Here is a 22,033-nt window from a genome sequence, read left to right as displayed (position 1 = left end):
CAGTAGCATGTTTAGAACTGCAATTAATTCATTAATTCTCAGAAGACAGCTGTGAAAAAACACTGGCAGACCCTTCAAGTGCAACGTTTGATAGTAAGGCTTGATTAAAGTGAGCTCAAAGAGTTCCCATGAGGAGGTGCTTTGGGCAGCGAGGGGAAGGGACTAAGTGAGCATGCCCATAGGGATTAGTATGGTCATGGGCAGTCAGTGAGTGCGCATATAACCAAACAACACCTACAAGCTTTATGTCCCCCCCCCCTTATATTCCATTCCTCCCACCTGTACTGCAATGCAATACTTCCGGTTTATAGGTTGCACTAAAGTGCTACCTAATGGCCGAAAAAAGGAACACAAATAAGAACTAGAAAAAAGTATGATAAAGATGAAAGAAAATTCACTTTAAGAGAGCAAGAAAGTGAAAGAGTAGAAGCAGACCTGATGTACAGAGGTAAGGAATTTCAGTTTCTGGGTGCTAGTAAGGAAAAAGAACAGAAGATGGATTTGCACAGGAGGTATGAGAACACCAATAAGGAGCTGGTTTTGAGAGCAAGGATGGGAGTGGATTGAGACAGGTGAGGCAAGACAGGGAGGGGCAAGACCATGGGTACATTTAAAAATAAATGGAAAAGAAACGAAAAGGAAGACGAGAATTGTAAGAGAGCCAGGAAATGAAATGCAGAGAAGAGATTGATGTACGGCGGAGAAGCTGGAAAGCAGTGTGGACAGCAGAGGTGAACATCAAGCACAGTGGGAGTACACTGGTAGGCTTGGAGGCTGACCAGAAGAGCAGAACAGTAGTCAAAATGGGAGAGTACGAGAGATGACATGAGCAGATTAGCATCATGAAAGCAGAGAAAATATCTAGCGCTGAAGATATTATAAAGTTGAAAGCAGAAGGCATGAGCAATATTGGACATATGAAGGGAAAATGAGAGAGCAGGGACAAATGTGACACTAAGAATACAGGCAGAGGAAGATAGAGAAAGCAGAGGGTGAAAGGAAAGGAGAGAATAAAAAAGTGGGGCCGAAAGTGACATCATAGGCATAACTTTGACAAGAGAGACCAAAGGAGGAAAGTATACGGGTAAGAGGAATAGTGTGGGGAGAAAAGAGAAGAGGGCCAAGAACACAACCCAGATGGAACCCGTACAGAAGAGGGAGGGTGGAGCACCATCCACCAGATCAGGAAATGGAAAAGTTGCCATCAGATAAGTAAGAGTGAAACTATTGCAGGACAGCTCCAGAAAAACCAAATGAAGACAGAGACAGAAGAAGTATGGGTTGATTTACAGTCACAAAAGCAGCCGACAGGTCAAGAAGAATGAGAACAGAGGATAGTTTAGACTGCTGTGCATACATCAAAGGTTCGGGAGCACACAGAAGAGCCGTTTCAGTACAATGTGCTGGGCAAAAACCAGATGGTTACAGAGGAAGAAGGGAGTGCTGGTCAAGGCAGGTAGCTACCTGGGAATAGGCCACACACGCTGAACGCTTCAGGATGGGTAAAGTAGTGGCATGGTTGAAATCAGAAGGGAAAACCAACGTAAAGAGAGTGATATTAAATGGAGCTGGCTAATATAGTTGGCAAAGTCTAAAGGAGAAAGCTAGACAGAGAAGACGGATCTCATGAAGGAGGACGTCAAATGTGATTAAGAAGTTGGAACAGCCAATGGGGATGAGGATAGAGAGAATGTATAAAATCAGAGAATTGCTGTTCTTTAACAATTAAAAGAGAGGAGTCATGAGAAGTATCTATGCTAGAAAGTAGATCAGAAACAAACAAAGAACTGGATTTCTTCTGCTGTCACTCAATTTATTGATCAAAATTGATCAAACTGTAAGAACATTGTTTTGGTGGCTTGGGGTTCTCGGTAAGCACTCTTGTCCAGTCAGGCACAGAATTTACCTATCACTATAGAATAGCATATTCATCTTCACTAGGACCCCAGAGCCGGCAGGCGATCGCCGCCCCCCTAAAAGGTCCAACTAAAAGGGTCTAGATCTTTCCCTGTTTGGCCCTGTCCAGCACTGGAGGGTGTCCGCCTCCATGCCGCTGTACCTGCAACCCTCCCAGCCCTTGCTACTTACAGAACAAAGAACCTGCATCCCTGCACTCGGAACTATGATCAATGTGCCATCACTCTGCTCCATTAAAAACACACCAGATCACCTGCATTGATCACAAACTCTACATCTAGTTGCCTGTTGCCTCTTGCCTCCCCTACCTCACAGCCTCACTTCTAACTGCTTCCTCCTCCCACTCGGCATGGTTACTCTCTGTACATCTCATTCATAGCCTGCCTCAAGTGCCTACTGGTGCCTAACCTGTTTTTTTTCTCCTAGAGCGCCAAAACATCTTTACCACCTTTTTAAGCTGAACTAATGCTCTCTGGCAAAGTTAAATCCAGGTGTCCTTTTTACATTGTTGCATCCTCCATTTTGTGCTATTTTAGTACTCTGTGGCAAAGTTAAATCTAGGTGTGCTTTTAGTAAGTCGTCTTGTGCCTGTGCAGTATCTACTCATATCCCTTTTCTTCCCTTCTTTACCTCCTATATGGCTTTCTCCATCTCTCCTATCGACTCCAACTGCTATTGTATCACCTATCCTCCCTCTTTCACAAAGTTTGAAAGGAAAACAGTAAATAAAGATCTCCTTTCTTGTTATCCTGGCTTACCTGTGGCAGACACGTATGTCAATGCTACTTCCAGACAGATTGTCACTGATATCCTCTTTGCTGTCCCCTTGCCAAACATATGGACTCCACATCTGATCTCCACTCTCTCCCCTTTCCCTTCCTCACCCATTAATGGTGGCACCAGATGGGAAGTACTCTTGGCTGGCTTCTCATCCTCCAGGTGTATCATTAATGTCTATCGCAATGGCACTATTACTGCTCAGGGTCCTCAACCCAACATCGTCCTCTTTGACCGGCACCTGCCATATCTCATCAACTTCCTTCCCACCACCTCTTCCCCTCCTTCCTCTCATTCTGCACCTTCTTCACCACCTCAGACTGGTGTACCACAACCCCTGCACCCCACCTAGGAAAAAAACCTTCACAGTTGATGACCGGCTCCACATAGCCATGGTTAATGCTCGCTCTGCTATCAAACATTTTTCTGACATCTGCCTCCTCCTTGAAGACTTTGATCTCGACATCCTTGCTCTCACTGAGATGTGGTTCAATTCCAGCTCAGTCACTGTTTTTGACTCCCTTCTCCCTAATGGCTACAAGATCATCTGTTAGCCTCGTCCTTACCGTGTTGGAGGTAGGGTTCCCTTGATCTTCCCTGAGTGGGTCCCTTCTTCCCTCATACCGGCAAGCCAAACTCCTCCTTCGAAAGCCTTGTCTGCAAGCTTGGCATCTCTCGCACTTGATCTCTGACCATTGCCATTATTTACAGGCCACCTGGCCCTTTATTCCTGTTCCTCTTAGAATGGGATGATTTCTCCCCCTCTCTCCTCCCCTCCCGGAGCTCCTGGCTGAAACTGCTCTGTTTACCTGGCTACCTTGTGATCTCAGGCCCAGTTCCCCTCCCCACCAGTTGCACACCTGCACTGCCCTCCTGGCAACCCTTGCACTCAGGGACTGTTTCTGTATCCCTACAGCCCCCTTCGAGAACTTGACACCTGATGTCTGCACTTACCCTTTCACTTGCCACCAGCTGGCTGCACTTTAATTTATTGTCTTTTATTTATTTATTGCTATGTACTGCACTGCCCCCTCCCCCTTTCCCCTGCACTTTTCCCTTCCCCCTCTCCCCTGCACTTGCGCGATCTCAATGTCACCTGGCCTGGTAAGATCGTTGTCTCTGTCTTCCCTCTGTTCCCCCTCCCTTGCCTCGTCGTGCCTGGAAAAACGTGTGTATAGGCAGGTTATAAATGCCATATCATATCTACCCTCTAAGCTCCTCCTTCTGTGCTACTTCAACATCCACCTTGACTCCTCAATCACGGCTTCCACTCTCTTCTGTGACCTCTGCTCCTCTCTTTCCCTCTCTATTCTCTCCTCTGGTCCTACCCACTCAGCTGGACACACTCTCAACGCCTTCATCCACACTGATCTCTTGATCTCTGCCCCACTCTCCACCCCCCTCTCCTGGTCAGACCACACCCTCCTCTCCTTCCACCTGGGTCCTCTCGGCCCTCTAACAGCACCTCTCCCAGCTCTGCCAGCCTGGTTCACAGACATCCATCAGATGAAAGGAGAGTCAGTTGCTGCCTTCGTCTCCACTTTCACCCCCCCCCCCTCCTCCCACTGCTGACTCTACTTCTGACTCGGCTCTCAACAACCTGCATCTCGTCCATAACTAACACTCTTGACATTCTTGCCCCTGTCAAGAGGATCCACCTGAAACCTAGCACCAAGCGTATTACCTGGTATGACTCTGATCTTGCAACCCTGAAGTGGCAGACCTCGAGCTCATCCTCTGGCAAACTGGCCTGTTGCCTTTTCCAAAGGCAATATCGTCTCCACTTTCGCTCCAAAAAATAGGTTCCACATTGAGGCGCGCATCTCTGTAGCATCCAACAACACGGCTGAACTCTTTAAAACCTGCAAGGAACTAGCCAATCCTTCTGTAGTTTCCACCTTGCCTCTTCCCTCCCTGGCCCTCTGCACTGCACTGGCCACCCAGTTCACTGCAAAAATTCAGGACATCATGAGTACTCTTTCTTCTTCCCTTTCCCTCTCCCCTCATCCGATCTCCCTGCCACCCCTGGTCTCTCATCCTCCTTCATCCACTCTCTCCTCCTTCTCTCCTATGACATTGGATGAGGTCACTAGAGTTGTCTGCTCTATGAAGGTCTCCTCCACACAGGTCTCCCCCTGTTCTTCCAGAACTATTAAGGACAACATTGGCTCCCTTGCCCCTGCACTCGCTGATTTCTGTACTCAATCTCTTGCCACAGGGTCTTTCCCACCTTCCCACAAGCACTCCCTTGTGCACCCACTCCTAAAAAAGCCTTCCGCCAACCCCTTGTGTCCGGCTAATTACCATCCCATCTCTATCACTCCCTTCCTGGGGAAACTTCTTGAGAGGTTGGTCTTCCCCCAACTAACCCAGCATACTGAGCTTGTTGGTTGCCTACAAAACCATCAATCTGGATTCTGAGCACCCAAAGGCACGGAAACTGTTCTCCTGAACACCCGTGAAGAGCTGCTCACATCTCTTGACTCTATCTCACCCACTGTTCTCATTCTACGTGATCTCTCCTCTGCTTTTGATACGATCAATCACTCTATCCTCCATACCCTGGGTATCTCGGAGCAGGCTCTAGACTGGCTGACCTCCTTCCTCACTGACCATCCCTCCGAGGGTATCCTGGGTTCTTTCTCCTCTGCCACCTCTTACTCCACTTGTGGCATTCCTCAAAGCGCTATCCTCTCGCCTTGGTTCTTTAACATCTATCTCGCCCTACTTGCTCCCCTTATCTCCACTTTCTCCCTGCACTTCCAGTGTTATGCAGATGACACCTAACTCTTTCTCAAACTTCCCTCTGAATCTCTTACCCATTCCTGACTGCTTGTCTGCTATCCAGTCTTGGTGCGCCTCCAATGGCCTCAGTGTCAATGCCAGCCACACTGAGATCCTTCCTATTGGCACTCCTGTTCTTTCTTTCCTCCCTTCACTGTGGCCACCCTCTATGGGCTCTCCGCCCTCTCCTTCATCGAAGCCAGAAACCTTGGAGTCATCTTCGACTCCTACCTCTCCTTCCTTCCTTACCTCCTGGACCTTGCCAAGAAGTCCCATTTCCAACTCCACCTCCTCAGAGGAACCCTCCCTTTCCTCACTTTTCCCCAGAAACTCAAAGTCTCTAGAGCTCTGGTACTTTCTAGGCTGGACTGTTGCAAAAGCCTCTTCCTGAATCTACCCTCTTCTTCTCTCTGCCCCTCCAGCTAATCCAGAATACAGCAGCAAGACGTTTCCTTGTCCTCAAGCCCAGGGACCGCTTCTCTCCAGCCCTAAAATCTTACCGATGGCTCCCTGTTGATGCAAGGATCAAGTTCAAATCGGTCTGCATAATCCACAAGGCTGTCTGGGGGCTGGGATCACGCTATCTACAACTTGCTCTCACCAAATACTGTCCATCCAGTTCTCTCTGATTTTCCGACTCCAACTCTCTGCTTGCCAAGTGCAGCAAGCGGGTGGCCAATCTCTTTCCTCAGCTGGCTCCCTCCTCTGGAACATCCTCCCACTTTCTCTCTGTCTTGAGCCAGACCGCCTCAAATTCTGCAAGCTCAAGACTTTCCTCTTCTCATCCTCCTTTCCCCTCTCCCTCCTGTGCTAACCCCCAGTCACTGAGATTGGTGGCTTGGGCCCTTATGTGTCATTCTGGCTTCTAGCCTTCTGTCCATCCCCTCATAGGCACTTGCCTTTGGGCACCTACTGGACTGTGTTGTCTCACAGGCCAACACTTACTACTTGCAGGTGACCACTCTCCTACCAAGTGGTCACCTGCCCTGCACTTACCAGTTGCCCTGCATCTGGCTCTCTAGCACTTCCCCCTCTGTGGAACCCCTAGCACATACCCCCCCTTCTCTCTCTCTGCACTTGCAGGCTCCGACTGTTCACACGGCTTAGTAGGACCGCATCTGCCTTTTGATCATTATTATTACTTTACTCTATTGTCTTGTTTTGCTCCCTTGTTCCTCCCCTTTGCAGTGTGGGCGCTTAGAAACACAGTTTCTTTATGTATAACCCCCCTAGAAATGCACAATAAATACATACAATGTGCAGGACTTTGGGAGTGATCCCTCTCCATTCTCCCAAATACTTTTGCAAAAAAGAGATAGCTAAAAGTGTTTATTTGTAAAGCACTTCCATCCCAGGCTAGCCGCGAAAATGGTGGTACGAATGTACGGCAGCGCTTTATGAATATGTCATCACAGCAGTAGGGTCCGTCATATAGACACATTAAATGATCCTGTAAGAACACAAAAATCATACTCTTAGATGAGAAATGGTTCCTTTTTTAGCCTGTTTCCCCCTTTAAACTTTTGGAGAATATTATAAATTCATGCATTTGGTGTAACTTATTCAGTATAAATGCAATAATTGACAGCAAAATATACCAAAAATAGGTTTTGTTGTTACCTTGTTTGAACTCACACGCAACACATCACTTCTCCACTCGCAAATCACACCTGCTCGAAAATCTATGTCCCCCCCCCAAATTGAGCGAAAAGTGAACATTAAAAAAAGACACCATCTTCTCCAGCAGACTTTTACAAATGGATGCTCTGATGCTTTGAGTGTGCACAGGGCCGGTGCAAGGACTTTTACCACCCTAGGCAAACTGTCAGACTGGCACAGGGCCGGTGCAAGGACTTTTACCACTCTAGGCAAACTGTCAGATTGGCAACCCCCACACTCCACTCCAGATCCTAACCGTTCTCAACCAACCGTTCTCATTGTGTTACTGATTTCCGCAAACCCATCACCTCCACCTAACACATTGCTCACTTCTTCTGCTGTGGATGGATCCCATTGCACTTTCCTTGCCCTCACATCTACTCAGAGTGTGAGGTTTTTAGAAGTCAAATTAACACCTCTGTGTTTCATAAATACAGGTTGATTGAACAAGTCAATGTTACTATAGCAAAAACAAATGTAATGCTGAACATGTGGATCGAATCATTTCTGTAAATTATATATCGGCAATACAGGCAGCAGGAAAACGATTTTGGTAATACATACTAGACACCTGCGCCAGAGGGAGATTACATTAGTGGTCCAGGATCACAAACTTTGGGTAAACAGTGAAGCAGTGATTCTAACCAGCTCTGCTTTTTATGCACTTGACCACACACCTACAAAGATTTATTTGGTGCAAATATTTTAGGTTTTCAATTTGTAGGTTCATATATATTTCTGGAATGCAAAATATTACCAGCCTGAAACAATTCCTTTTAACACCAAAGTACTTTCCCCACTTTCTGACACACACTAAATTCGGTAAGGAGATTTTGTCACAAACTTCCAGCTCCTTGTTATGCACATTTGTTGCATATGTTCATTTTAACAACATGTCACTATCTTTATAAAGATAACATTTTTATTGTGTGTACCTCCCAAAATATCTTCCTCCCCATGACAATAGTTTCAGCTTGTAGGTGGCACTTTCAGTTCCACCTAATAGCCAAAACTAATGATGAGGAGGGCTAACCAGGATGAACCTGGAGGCCCACCACCCTCAAGCCCTCATTGTGAAGGATGTCCTCAGGTTGACCTGCTCTGCCCTCACACTGGAATCTGTGCATTTATGACACCTTTTCTAAATATCAACCACCCTCATTCTGTGTCCTACAGCTTCAAGGATCCTTCTGGCAGAATTCATGTCTCGACATTTGCAGGACACGGGAATACCAGGGAACTGTCAGAATCCTTTACAGGCTAAGTTTCCAGATGTAGTCTGTAAAGGTGACACCTGCACGAAGCACAAGATCACACATCGCTCTGTTGTCATGGAGTCTGTCCTCCAAGGTAAAGGAGGAATAATGTGTCGATGTCTGTGTTCAGTAGAACAAAGTCAACTCCATAACTCTTTCATGTCAGATACAGTGAACTTGAGATCCACCACCTCATTTGCGTAGCATGCATTACCTCTGGTATACGTCAGAACTATCAAGAGACAATACCCACATTGTGAATTACAGCTGTTGCCACAGCATCTGAGGGGTCAGCCACCCACAAGCCAAAATCACCCAAGGCAATTCTGTGGGAAACATTCCTGCATGAGCGGCATGACCACGCTGAATAGCCCTGTAATAATACCCTTGATTCCCAAGTGCTACAGTGAGGTCCAGAGCCTTGTGCCTGGCTATGGGATGGCCAATGAGTTCATAGTGGCCTGATAAACAGGTAAGGCAATGGGTGCCAAAACCAGACCAACAAATCGAGACCCTCCAGAGTGACAGGTAAGGACTGAGGTGTTTCCCAGCACAGAGTACCACATTACCACTCTTCCCACCACATGCAAGGCCCAATAACCTCTATTGCATCCCTCGGACAAACCCAGAAAATGAAAGTGACAGGCACAAGGGGGCACAATAGTTAATACAAGATATAGGAAAGATCAATATATAACACACTTAAACACTCTAGCAACCAGCACCTCATCACAACAGTGGCAGAGTGGGAGCTGGCACCACGTTGATTATGGAGGGAGCCACCCTTGCCCAGTCTTTTCCTAGGCGTGGTGTGCCCACTCTGAGGCACCAGCCTGCTGGTCGTTAATGGGCCACCATATTTTGCATAGCGGCAGCATAAATGTATTAAAGGTATGTGTGATCAAGAGTCATCCCTGCTCCTGCCATTAGACTGGGAAACTGACATTGGAAAAATCAGTATTGCATTTATAATGTAGTTGATGGAAACAGCTGATAAAACACTGCAGTGAATACTGTAAATGTGTAGCACACACCTCAAGTCTAGGCATAGACGGATGTGGACGGTGGTTCTGGATCTTGTGCTTGCAAGCAGTGGCAGATCAAGAAGACGGGAAAATGGAGTGACATTTTCCCTGGAAGACCCCCTGCACCGATGCACCAGAGTGCAAAACTGTCCAGTTAGTTTACATTTAGCTTATTTAGGCCACAGGGTTTGCTTATTGGTTTGCCTATAGAGAAGACATTGGCATTTTTAATGTTTCCTATTAAGTTATCCTAAGCACTACCTATACGCGGAAACTATTGCATTGGAGTACAGCTAGGAGGGTGATGAGATGTGTTGAGGGACACAACACGTGTAGGTGTTGTTTGGTTATTTGTCCACCCTTTAACTGCCCATAGCCATGCTAATCCCCATGGGCATTCCACCCACTTTCTGCCTCTACCTGCTATAAGCACATTCTCGTGGGATCTCGTTGTGCTAGCTTTATCAAGAAGTAGCATTAATCTTTGGTTGAAATGCCTGTCAGAGTTTTTTCAATGGAGTCTCTGTGAATTAATGGCTTTATTGGATCTTAACATGCACTACTGGTATAATAAAAATGTCTTAACCAAGTGTGCATTCAGCCACTTGATTTGTATGCAGTGTGCATGTCCTTCACTGAAGTTCTGTTAAAAGCAAGTATTGCCAAAGCCAACAGGTTTGACCTGCTTATAGATATTAAATAATCATTTGCCAGGTACTACTGTTATATGCCCAGGTACTCGCATCATTTTACAGCAGCTGCCAATAATGGCCAGTTAGTACCATTACAGCAGTACTTGGCAAATACCTATCCCTATCCTACACAAAAGTCAAAACCTTTGGCATTGCCAATGCTTGATCAGCGGTTGTAGTGTTTTTTTGTGGAAAACTAGACACTTTCCATTTAGCAAATGCACTACTCGCAAAATCATTTAGAAATTGATACCAAACAAGTCACCAGGCGATCGAGGACTTATGATCACTGCACACTCTGTAAATCACTACCAAATCACCAAGCCTTGCAGTTCCCGACATTGTATTTATGGAAGACTCGGGCAGCTCCTGGAAGTTATTTATGTCTTTTTAAGTTTATTTCGATTTGTGATGCTCCATAGGCATGTACACACCACTTCAAGGACACAAATGCAAACAATCTGAAATGACAGTCCTTGGCGGTGCTGCTGGGCCGCTGTGGATGTCCCCTAATACAGAATGAGGGTAGTGGAAAAGTGTGAGCTCTATGACTTTAGCCAGACGTGCAGCCATTTCTTCGCCTGCAGGTGGTCTTGCCAGTTCCTGTGTTCTGTGTATACGTACTCACTTTGGGCAATGCAAGGCGGGTACTTCTTAATGTCCCGGAGACAAGCATCCCTGAACAGCCCGCGAACAAACCTTGTGAGTAGTCATTTATCCTTCAAAGTCAAAAAGCCATACTCATCTGTATTCTTAGGCAGACCCTTAACTTCTCATGTATGTAAAATGTGTGATGTTTGAAGACCGATCTAGTAACGCTGGCCTTGGTGCTTCGCCTATGGTCAGAGATATGATGGACCGTGATCCCTGCTCTGCCGAGGAGTTGGAATTTATCTGGTTAAGGATCAGCGCTGGTGTTTCTAAACACAGTTTTAAGGTGCGTCATGAGCCCATGGGTCCCAGACTCCATGGGGTGCTAGTCTGCTGCACACAAAAGGCATAAAATGCGATCATATCAGAGGAGCCAGCCCAGGTACAGGGGTAAAGTCAACCACCACGCGGGGACTGGGGCACTATCCAGAGGGGTAAACATTACACACTGATGGGAGGGGACGATGGGGCGGGAAGATTCATTTTGATGGTCGGATAGAGGCATTAACAGGCAGGTAATAGGTATGCACGGAAACTGCGGAAGCACTGTAGAGAGGGGTGTTAACAGCAATAGGGACAAGGGTATGACACAGATCTGGGGGAAAGGGCCAGGTTGTCTCACCTGATTAATCTGCTCCTTATGCCAAGGCACTAGCAGGAAACTCTTCATATTCAGCAGCTGCCTGCACCACTTTCTCCACGATGTCCCTTTGATTGTCATGGGATGCCTGGTACTTACATCTAATGACACACAGAACACAGACAGAGCAGAGGGGCACGTGGGGTGCTCCGTTCGTAATGCGCATGTGCCAGCGCTGCCACAGCCATAATGCCACTCGTGACCCAGGTCTGACACAACCCCAACCTTCACGGCGCTGCCTGGTCTCTGACTCTGCTGCTGCTGCCGCCAGCCTGCAGACAGTGTACAGGCGACACGGCCGGTGCTATCACAGGCAAGGCAAGGCAGTACAAACGTAGTGTGAGTTAAAGCAGCATTTTGCCGCTCTAACATTTTGCACATATAGGCAAGCGCCTAACCTTGCCTAGTGACAGCACCAGCCCTGAGTGTGCACGATGCTAGCCAAATGCAGTGAATGCTGTTTGGGTGCCGTACACTAAGTGCATTTCAGAACGCCGTCAGGTACTCTGGTGCCTGCCATGACGCAACATTATTGCTGCTTTTTCCTCATGGATACACTGGGCCTGATTAACAAATGGGTTTTCAATCCCACTGAGGAACGCTTTATGAATGAAGCCCACTGCCTCCCAAACTAAGTTTCATGCGCCGATTTGTCAACGCACCGGCCGTTGCAGGGACAAAAAAAATAACATATGGTAATATATAGATTCTGGGGGTCGGGGGCTACAGAAGGAGCGGGGCAATATAGCTCTTTGCTTTTAATTTAGGAGAAGGTCCCTCCATGATGTGCATATCCCGTCCCATCTCTCCTCCTGAGGAAACGCTGGGGGCATTACAGAGAGAGAGAATGCAGGCCCCCTCTATAGCTTCCATCTGTTTAGCCCCGCGTAATGGCTCTGAAAGGCATTCGATGACTGGGGCTGACATCATGCATATCGCCTTCTCACATTTGTGAAGGACACGTGGAACACTCCCTTTTGACCCTTAAAGGAATCAGTACCTTGAAAGAAAAGATGCTCAGGGTCCTGGAATCAAAAGAGCCCAAGGACAAAAGCAAAGCACACCCTTTCTTATCTGATAGACCAGACCGTGATGATAAGTTGATGTCTACCTCCGAGCAGCCAGCTACCCTTCCTTACAGCACACACCATCCAACACTGACTGCCATAATGGATTGGATAAGTCAACAAATGGTGCATGAAGTCAGCCAAAATAATCTAGGGGACACACATGCAGCACAGAGAGGGAGTGGCTGTAGAATGTAGATTGAAGGTCAGAAGCCCTACATGCAGGCAAAGCCCTCCATCTCTGCTCCCACTTAGCCAGCAGCTACAGCATGTTCAAAATGGATGATCCAAAGTACCAATCAAGGACACTTTCTACATCATGAAGCAGGTTATTGACAAAGTTGCTACTCTAAGATAAATCTACAAGTGCTCTGGAAGAGAGCAAGCTTTCTCTAGCTAGTCCTAGCTGTAGTCAGGCATGTAAATATCCAATTGTGTGTAGCTACGCCCTGAAAAAACACCTTCTTAACCTTTCATTGTTGAAGTCTGTTTCAGTAGATCTACCAGTCCAAAACCTATAAAATGCTGCTCCTGGTTAGTCTACTGGAGCACATTGATCTTGATATGTTTATAGCACAATGAGTCACTTTGCACAGCTATAAAAAGGAAGCAAAATCTTCAGTAAGCAGAAAGATTGGATTGATACAAAATAAGTTGATTCAGAAGTTTTAAACATATTTCATTTTTCCTTATTTCTTCTATTTTGTGAGACTGCCTGTTAGTTTGGTGGTCAGCATTACATGTCGATCTCTGTGAGTTTTACGTAATTGTTCTTTGCTCTTTTGGCTTACCTGAATTACTCCGCCACCATCTCCATTAGACCCAGCTAAAAACTCTTCCGGTAAATTAATCATCTTCCCCAGCCAATCCAGCATGACCGTCTCGAGCTCTGTGCAAGCTGGACTGGCAGTCTGTAGGATTAACACAAAGAGCAGGCACACTTTTAAAAATCAGAGAGCAATTATAGCAATAATAACAATGATAATACAGCTGTATCAAATTCTTCTACAGATTTTGAAATTTCAAAGACTCCAGCCAGCTGTAGGTGTGTCCTGTAGTTGCTTCTTCAATTATTTTACTGTTTTTGGTTCCAGCTTCCACCACATATGGTGTGATGTTCTTACAAACTCTACTACTCTTTCTCGGAAAATTGATTTTCTGTTATAGCTCATGAATTTACCTCATTCATTTCCAGAATGTGACTACTTCCTCCTCCTCAGACTTCCCTTAATGCCTTAGTGTCCCCTGCTTACTTGGAAACCTGCCGATGCAGTGTACCCTGTAACCTTGAGCCATCACCAACAAACAGCTACAAGGTTCCTATCATCCTCATCTATTTTATGGGAATCCACCTCCTCCTGTGTGGCAGCACACAGTTCCTCCTCCCCTCCTGTCAACTCCTTATCTTCCCAGGACCACAGGTATGCCATTCCCCTCCTTATTCCCATCTGTGATAAAAAAAAACTAGAAGAGAACTACAAAACAAGAGAACCCGAAATCGTGTACCAAAAAGAACTAACTAATACCCACAGTACCAATGAAGCACGCAAAAAACAACACCCAAAGAAAAAGACAACACAACATGTTATAGTACTTCCTAACTACAGGTAGACACAACAAGAATGACAAACGGACAGAAATAATACAAGGGAAGTTGACAACAACAAACACACAGGGGCGAACTAGCAAAGGGAAAACAACCGTTTTTTTGCACTTTTGTGTTCTTTTGGGAATAAACTGCCGGCTAGGAATGTTTTCTAGTCTTTTAAAGTTTTTCAGGGGTCAACAAAAGGGAAAAGGAACCAGAGGAAAGGGCAACGCTTTTTTTCTCATGGGGAAACAAACAAAACACTGACCAAACCCTAAAGAGACAAAATGATACAAATCCACCACAGACGTAACAAAACTCTCCAAACAAAAGCAAACTATGGAAAAAATATAAAAAACATAAAAGCTGTAAAAAACATGTCTAAAATGCTCAGAACGCCCTCCAGTAATGAGTCTGACCTATGTCACTCCTTTTCTCACAGCCAAACAAACTCAGTGTGGCCCGTAAATCAGCTGAGCCTCACACTTCCTTTGGGAGATTCAAAGCCTCCAAATGGCTTAACAAACTCAACCTATCTACTCAAGATTCAACCTGAGATGAGAGGCTCTTGATACAAGCCCAGAAGTGGCACAAGACTCAGACTCATGGAACGAGATTCAGCCCGGGAACCAATCCTGTCAAAAACATGTGGCACTCTGGTGAGGGGCTTATCTCCCGTTGTCTGGGATAATCTCCCTAAAAAAATGCGAGGGTCTCATGAGACCAGTTTTAGGAAGTTCCTCTAGAATTAGTAGTCAATAAACTAGTTATGAAGGTGGGGATTAGGTGTGGATCCCCCTCTCTTCACTGGCTGGCTTCCCCGGCTTTCGCAGTCTTTTTCTGGGCAAGGCGATTCATGTGCATTATTTCCTAAATGAGCTGTGGGAACTTTTTTACCAATTACAGTTACAAAATGTCGACTTTATACTGATGATTTTGGTGCTATATCTCAGCTTCAATTATATAAGGTAAATATTGCACAAGTTGACTGAATTGTCTGAAATAGCAGTATATGGAATACATACATCATATAATGGATTGATAGATAGCAGTTGCCAAGCTCCCAAACCATGGAAGGGCAATGTAACTGCTGCTGAAAATATCTAGGGGTTCATGCGGAAGGGACAAGCCACACAGAAAGGAGGAGAATGTAGATGGATGGGTGTGGCCAAGGCTGAAATGAGATGTGCAAAGTGGAAGAGGGGAAAGGATCATTGGTGTGGATGCCCAATGAGCGACATGAAGATCCGCAGAAAAGTCACTTGCGGTTGGAATAGAGGAATTGCTGTTTGATGATGATTGAATGAGAAGACATAATGTTTTTGCTTAGAAACATTTGTTTGCTATTGAATGCATTATAGCTAAATGTTTCCCACTGTTTCGAAGAAGTAGACTGCTTATTCAAATAAATATCTATGTTCATTACTACAAATACTATATTACTACAAATAAAATACAGAGGATGGCAAAAATCCCTCTCACACACTTTATCTCCCCATCGCCATCAGACGATTTAATTAAAGTTATCAATTTGTATTGTATTCCATATTACCAGGTCTGATCCCAGGGAATGCACTGGGGAAATACTGGAACGCAAAATCTATACAAAACAGACCCTTCAGTTTTGCAAATGTCACTGAGGGTGTAACAGACGCCCATACATAGAGCCCCAGACTGATGTACCTAGAGGCTACACCTCTATGGAGATACTCAATGAGTCTGAAACAAGTATGCAGTCCCTTCTGCAGTAAGGATGTAACCTAGTATTTCCAGATAGGTGCCCACTTTTGGGGTGGGACCAAGCTGGATTTTCATATGGCTTTTACTCTTCTGGAATGACAAGGAAGGCTGGAAAGTGATAGGCTGGAATATTGCCCAATGCAATGCCAGTGATTGTGAGTCATTTAAATCCTTCCACATATCACTCTACAATTTTTCATATCCCAAGATTCAGAGGTGCAGGTCACCACGCTCTTGTCTTATATTTTTAGAGGTTGATGCACTAAGAGGTGTGAAGAAAGACAAACAGTGAAAGAGTGAGTGGTTTTAGAGTACATTCCTCCATTGGTTAAATCCTTTAAATGAGTGTCTTATGGGTCATTTTGTAGAAGATTTCATACAGATATCATATGTGTTGCAGCATGAAGACTTCTGAGCCTGGGAGAAACGATTAGTCCGAGACCGCTCCAAAATGTTAAAAATATGACCCACAAACCTCTGAAAAGGGCTGGGATGTGTTTTCTTCTCTGTCTTCTCTACAAGCATGGTGTGATGCCCTGAATGGAGGAGGGAGAGAGAGAGTGAGCGAGTGAGCGAGTGTGTGTGTGTGTGTGTGTGTGTGTGTGTGTGTGTGTGTGTGTGTGTGTATATATATATATATAGCCCCTGGGGATCTGTCATCCAGGTGGCCAGGACATGGCCATCACTATTGGATTTAGTTCCTGGGAGTGAACCAGTGCAGGAGGATCACCTGGATGAAGGGTCCTCGGGTGTGGAAGTGGGACACTGACGGGTGAGACACTGACGGGTGAGACGCGTTACCCCCTTCCTCATAACAACTCTTCTTCATCCTACCCCATAGGATATTCAGAGGTTCTGCCCCCCACACCCCTTTTCTGACATTAAAACTTTCATACACCATGAAAAACAACAGACTAACACCCAAGCTGTTTAGCTGACATGTCTCAACACAAGGGCCAGGCAGAGTCAGGCAATTGATAGTAACCACACATGCCTGATGGCCCTTTCCCTTCCCCACAGGGATCAAAGGTGGAGCACAAGAGCACACTATGAGCAAGGCAGACCGCACGGCGAGTCAGCTATTCCAGGACGGAAGTTCAAGAGGAGGAAAAAAGGGGACTAGTACCAAAAGGATGACAAGGAGGGAAGTGCCCTTGTCCTTTTCGACCCAGACCCACGAAGCCTCTCTCAAAGGAATCAAAAGACTGGGAATAACAGCCAGCGTGTGGTGTAGCAGATGTCAACGATGAACAGAGCCCTCCTACACTGATAACCAAGGTATGGAGAGACGCTTTCTACAATGGTATCATCCTTGACTCCAAAGACAAGAAACGCCAAGCAGTTCATCACACCCGGTGAGTCAGATGGAGCACCGATAGTAAAGCGAACTATGTTGAGCGAAGGTTGCAAATGGCAACATAAGGTGAATTAAAGAACAAAGACCATGTGTGTCCAGAACTGTTAAAACCGCAGGGAAAGACCCTGACTGGGGCTAAAAACCGGACTTAAAGTAAAGTGAAAAGCTAAGGCAAATGTGAACCCGGCTGAGGGATGCCTAGAAGGCAGGGTGGAAAACATCAACCCCGTGAACATTGTATTGGCAAGAGTGAACACAGTCAAGGGATGCCCACAGTGAAAGATTGTTTAAAAAGACATTACAACTCCTGTATACTACAGGTGAAATTATTAGGAGTAAAGAAGCTGTAGTGTACCCGACGGTGGGAGGGTAACAGTCAACAATGATCGAAACCCGGTTGAGGAGCATCCCGGGTTGAAGAGAAGTCACCCATCGTAAAAGACTACAAAGAGGAACATTTTGTTTTGTTATTTTGATACATCAGGCTCTCGGGGGAAGAGACTTTGTGTAAAGAGACTTCACCACTGAAGATCCTGATATCAATGAGAAGAACAGTAGCCTCCTGCTGGAAAAGCCCAGTTGTGTGCTGTGCTCAAGAGGCCCGCCTTGTCCCGTGCTAAAAACATGGGGAAGGGGGACCTCATTATACCATCCTGACTTATCATTTTTGTGAACACTTCTTTCTTTTCTTGTGAACACTATCCCACACTATTTTTGTAATTTAGCTGTAAGGACTGCCAATAGTTTTTTTTTAGTATAGGCCCTTTTTTATTTGATGAGGCACCACTAGGACTGCCCTATTATTATTTGATGGTCGAAGCTTGCTCCCATCTTACATTTAGGTTCAGATTAGGTGTTTTTCTCACCCATTTATACATATCAATAAACACCCTTGAACTGTGATCACTTGTGTTCTTCTTTACCGTTGCCACCATGAGTTCCTTACATGTGGTGTCAGAAGTGGGATGTGACTCAATTTAAACTAATTGGGGAACTCTACAATTTCAGAAACTTAGTCCGAGAGCTTCTAACCATTCCGTTGTCACTAAGGAATCGATAGGCTTTGATATCTGTAGCAGTAGGGAAGCTGTTATGCCCCCTGGGAAAAGCAGAATGATCCCTACAGACTTGGTGTTGATACCCCTTCCGGGGTGCTATATAAGAATGACCGCAAAATCTGGCCTAGCATAGATGTCTTAGCAGGCATCATTGATCCCGACTTCCAGGGAGATGTAAAGGTTCTCTTACAGAATTATGGTGAGACCCTTTTTGAAGTACGTCGTGGAGATCAAATTGCCTAAGGAATTTTAGAAAGCACTCTATTGCCTCAGTTTAAAGGAACTGAACCAGATAAAACAGAAAGAGGTACATTAGGTTTTGGGGAAGCTGATAAATCTCTGAACATCGAAGAAAGGGAGGGAGATGAGCCTACCATTTATCCCGATCTAGCCTTCGCCTAGCGAAATAATCCAGCTGTCGCTGATGCCTTTCTTCAAGCTATTCCGGAAAGGGAAGGCTTAGAGAAAGGAAGCCCCTCTTTCTTCATAAAACAAGGATTACTTTATAGAAGAGAGACATCTATGGAATGCTTAGTAAAAACTCAGTTGTTAATACCTAAGAGCCATGGAAAGGTTATGCTGGAGATAGCACATTCCTATTTTACCGGGGGGGACTTAGGACAATTAAAAACTAGGCATATATTAGTGGGAAGTTTTATTGGGCAGATATCCATGCAGATAAACAGACCTTTATACAGATGTGCGAAATATGGCAAAAGACCAGCACACACATCCCATTACCTGCCCCTCTGATCCTGTTGCCGATCATAGAAGTCCCTTTTTCAAGAATCTAGATGGACATAATTGGACTTCTAGAAACATTGAGGCTAGGCAACAAATATGTTCTTGTGATTGTGGATTATGCGACCTGGTATCCTGAAGCATTCCCAATGCAAAATAATACCACACAGCAAACCCTTAAACACCTTCTACCCTATTTCTCCAGGGTTGGCTTTCCCACGGAAATACTAACAGACCAGGGTTCAAATTTTATGAGTAAGATTATGGCAGAAGTCCAAGAGCTACTCCACATTACCACCTTGCAAACTTCTGTGTACCATCCCCAAACCGATAGCTTGGTGGAAAGATTCAATAAAACTCTGAAGTTAATTTTCCGAAAATTGGTAGATAAAGACGGGAAAGACTGGGAATGAATGATCCCCTGTGCACTATTCGCAGTAAGGAAATCCCCTCAGGCCTCCACAGGTTTCTCCCCTTTTGAACTGCTATATAGAAGGGAGCCTAGAGATGTCTTGGACATGCTCTGGGAAACCTAGGAAGAGTGAGACGAGGCACCCATTCCCATCTCGCGAACCGCCACCGGGATGCAAGAGCATATGAAGTTAGTTCAAGATCTAGTTTGTACTAATATAGAAAAGGCGCAGGGCCAACAAAAATCCACTTATGACAAACAGGTGAGCTTAAGATCATTCTCCATAGGACAGAAAGTAATGGTCCTCTTACCCACCTCAGAAAACAAACTTGTCTCCAAGTGGGACGCCCCTATGAGATATTAGAACGAGCGGGAACCTGTAATTATAAAGTAGGCCAACCGGACAGAAAACAGAAGGTCCATTTGTACCATGTAAATCTTTTGAAAGAATGGAAAGAGAACCCGTCAGCCACCGATGCCAAAGTATTAGCCTGTCTAGTTCTCAAAGAGATAGATAACTTTGAATTAATTCCTCCAGAGCTATCTATCCAACAACAAGAAGATCTAAAAGAGTTACCTCATTTTCTGAGGTGTTCTCAGAAAAAACAGGAAGAGTAAAAGGCACATACCACTATATTAGAACACCTAAGAGTACAGTGGTTCATTTAAAACCGTATAGACTCCCAGAAGCCCGTAAACAGATAGTGATTGAGCAAGTCAACAAAATGTTAAAAGCCAATATTATCGAGCCTTCTTCAAGTCTATAGTCCTCTCCTACCGTGTTGGTCACTAAACCTGACCATTCCTGGAGATTCCGCATAGATTTCCATCAAATGAATGCCATGTCGGACTTTGATGCCTATCCCATGCCATGCATCGATGACCTAATTGATAAACCAGGCACAGCCAGCTTCCTATCTACCATAGACTTAATCAAAAAGTACTGGCAAGTACCCGTAAATGGGCCAAATAAGGAAAAGATCATGTTTTAAACGCCTCTAGGACTCTTTCAATTCAAAGTCCTCCATTTTGGGTTACATGGTGCGCCAGCCACTTTCCAACACCTCATGGATCAAATCCTACAACTCTATTCTGATTTTTGTGGAGCTTATATTGACGATATCGTCATGTATAGTAAGACTTGGGAGGACCATCTCTTCCATCTATATACCATCATGCCTCAGAGGAGCTGGCCTAACTGCTAACCCAGTTAAATACAGACTGCCCCAGTAAGCCATAAAATACCTTGGCTTCTTTGTAGGGAATGGGAATGTACAGCCTCAACATGAGAAGGTGAAAACCATCTTAGATACACCAACCCCCAAGACCAAAAGATAACTTAGAGCTTTTGTCAGGTTGATAGGATATTACTGTAGATTTATCCCCAACGTTTTGGACAAAACAGCTAGGCTGACATATAAACTCAAGAATGCCGAACCCCAGAAACTTGATTGGAATGACGAGGATGATATATATGTTATAACACCTTAAAACAGACTCAGTGCCAGAACACAATCCTGAAGGTAGTCGACTTCTCTAAAGGGATTATATTACAGATGGATGCCTCCCTTACAGGGTTAGGAGCAGTCCTGTCCAAAGTTTGTGACGGATTAGAACATCCCATCTTATTTGCTAGTCGCAAACGTTTCCCACGTGAAGAAAATTACTCTGTGTTGGAACTAGAGGCCCTGGCCATCAAGTGGGTCATGATCCATCTAAGATACTACCTATTAGGACAAAAGTTCACACTTGTTACAGAACACTCACCCCTAGTTTGGATTAGCCAACGCAAAGGTTCCAACCTTCGGGTCATGCAATGGTTTCTAGACCTACAACCCTATTGTTTCACTGTGGAACACCGAAAAGGAAAAGACCAGGGAAATATAGATTTTCTTTTTCTGGTTCCCCTGTGAAACAAATGTGGCTACATCGCGTGGAGGAAGAGTATGTGAGATATCTGAAGGTGTCTCACCCACTAGTCCCTGGGATCTTACATCCAGGTGGCCAGGACATGGCCATCGCTATTGGATCCAGTTCCTGGGGGTAGACTAGTGCAGGATGATCACCTTGATGAGGGGTCCTCGGGGAGTGGAAGTGGGACACCGTAAGATATTCTGAAGTTCTACCCCCTTTTCCAACATGAGCACTTTCTTACACCATGAAAAACAACGGACTAACACCCGAGCCGTTTAACTGACATGCCCCAGCACAAGGGTCAAGCAGAGTCAAGCAATTGATAATAACCAAACACACCTGACGGCCCTTTCCCTTCCCCAAAGGGATAAAAGGTGAAGCACGAGAGCACACTACGAGCAAGGCAGATCGCAAAAATGAGTCAGATATTCCAGGGCGGCAGTTCAAGAGGAGGAGCAAGGCGGCCAGGTCAGAAAGGATGACAAGGAGAGAAGTGCCCTTGCCCTTTTCAACCCAGACCCGCGAAGCCTTTCTGAAATTAATCAAAATACCAGGAACAACAGCCATCATGTGGTGTAGCAGATGTCAATGGTGGACAGAGCCCTCCTACACTGATAACCAAGGCAGGGAGAGATGCTTGCTAATGTGGTATCATCCTTGACTCCAGAGACAAGAAACAGCAAGTGGTTCATTACACCCAGTGAGTCAGAGGGACAACCGATAGTAAAGCAAACTATGTTGAGCGAAGGTTGCAA

General features: G+C 45.3%; 1 protein-coding gene across 2 annotated transcripts in view; it reads right to left on the bottom strand.

Moving 5' to 3' along the window:
- The window catches only part of DDC (dopa decarboxylase), a 917,411-nt gene that overhangs the window by 520,569 nt on the left and 374,809 nt on the right, over positions 1-22,033 (bottom strand). For both annotated transcript variants that reach the window (XM_069613411.1, XM_069613412.1), the window contains exon 4: positions 13,260-13,379. In XM_069613411.1, coding sequence (XP_069469512.1) covers positions 13,260-13,379 — 120 coding nt within the window. The remainder of the gene's footprint in view (positions 1-13,259; positions 13,380-22,033) is intronic.

This window comes from Ambystoma mexicanum, chromosome 5p (assembly GCF_040938575.1).
Source record: "Ambystoma mexicanum isolate Mex_15411 chromosome 5p, UKY_AmexF1_1, whole genome shotgun sequence".
Lineage (NCBI taxonomy): Eukaryota > Metazoa > Chordata > Amphibia > Caudata > Ambystomatidae > Ambystoma > Ambystoma mexicanum.
The sequence above is the reverse complement of the archived record's forward strand: the minus strand, read 5'-3'. Positions and strand labels throughout refer to the sequence as shown.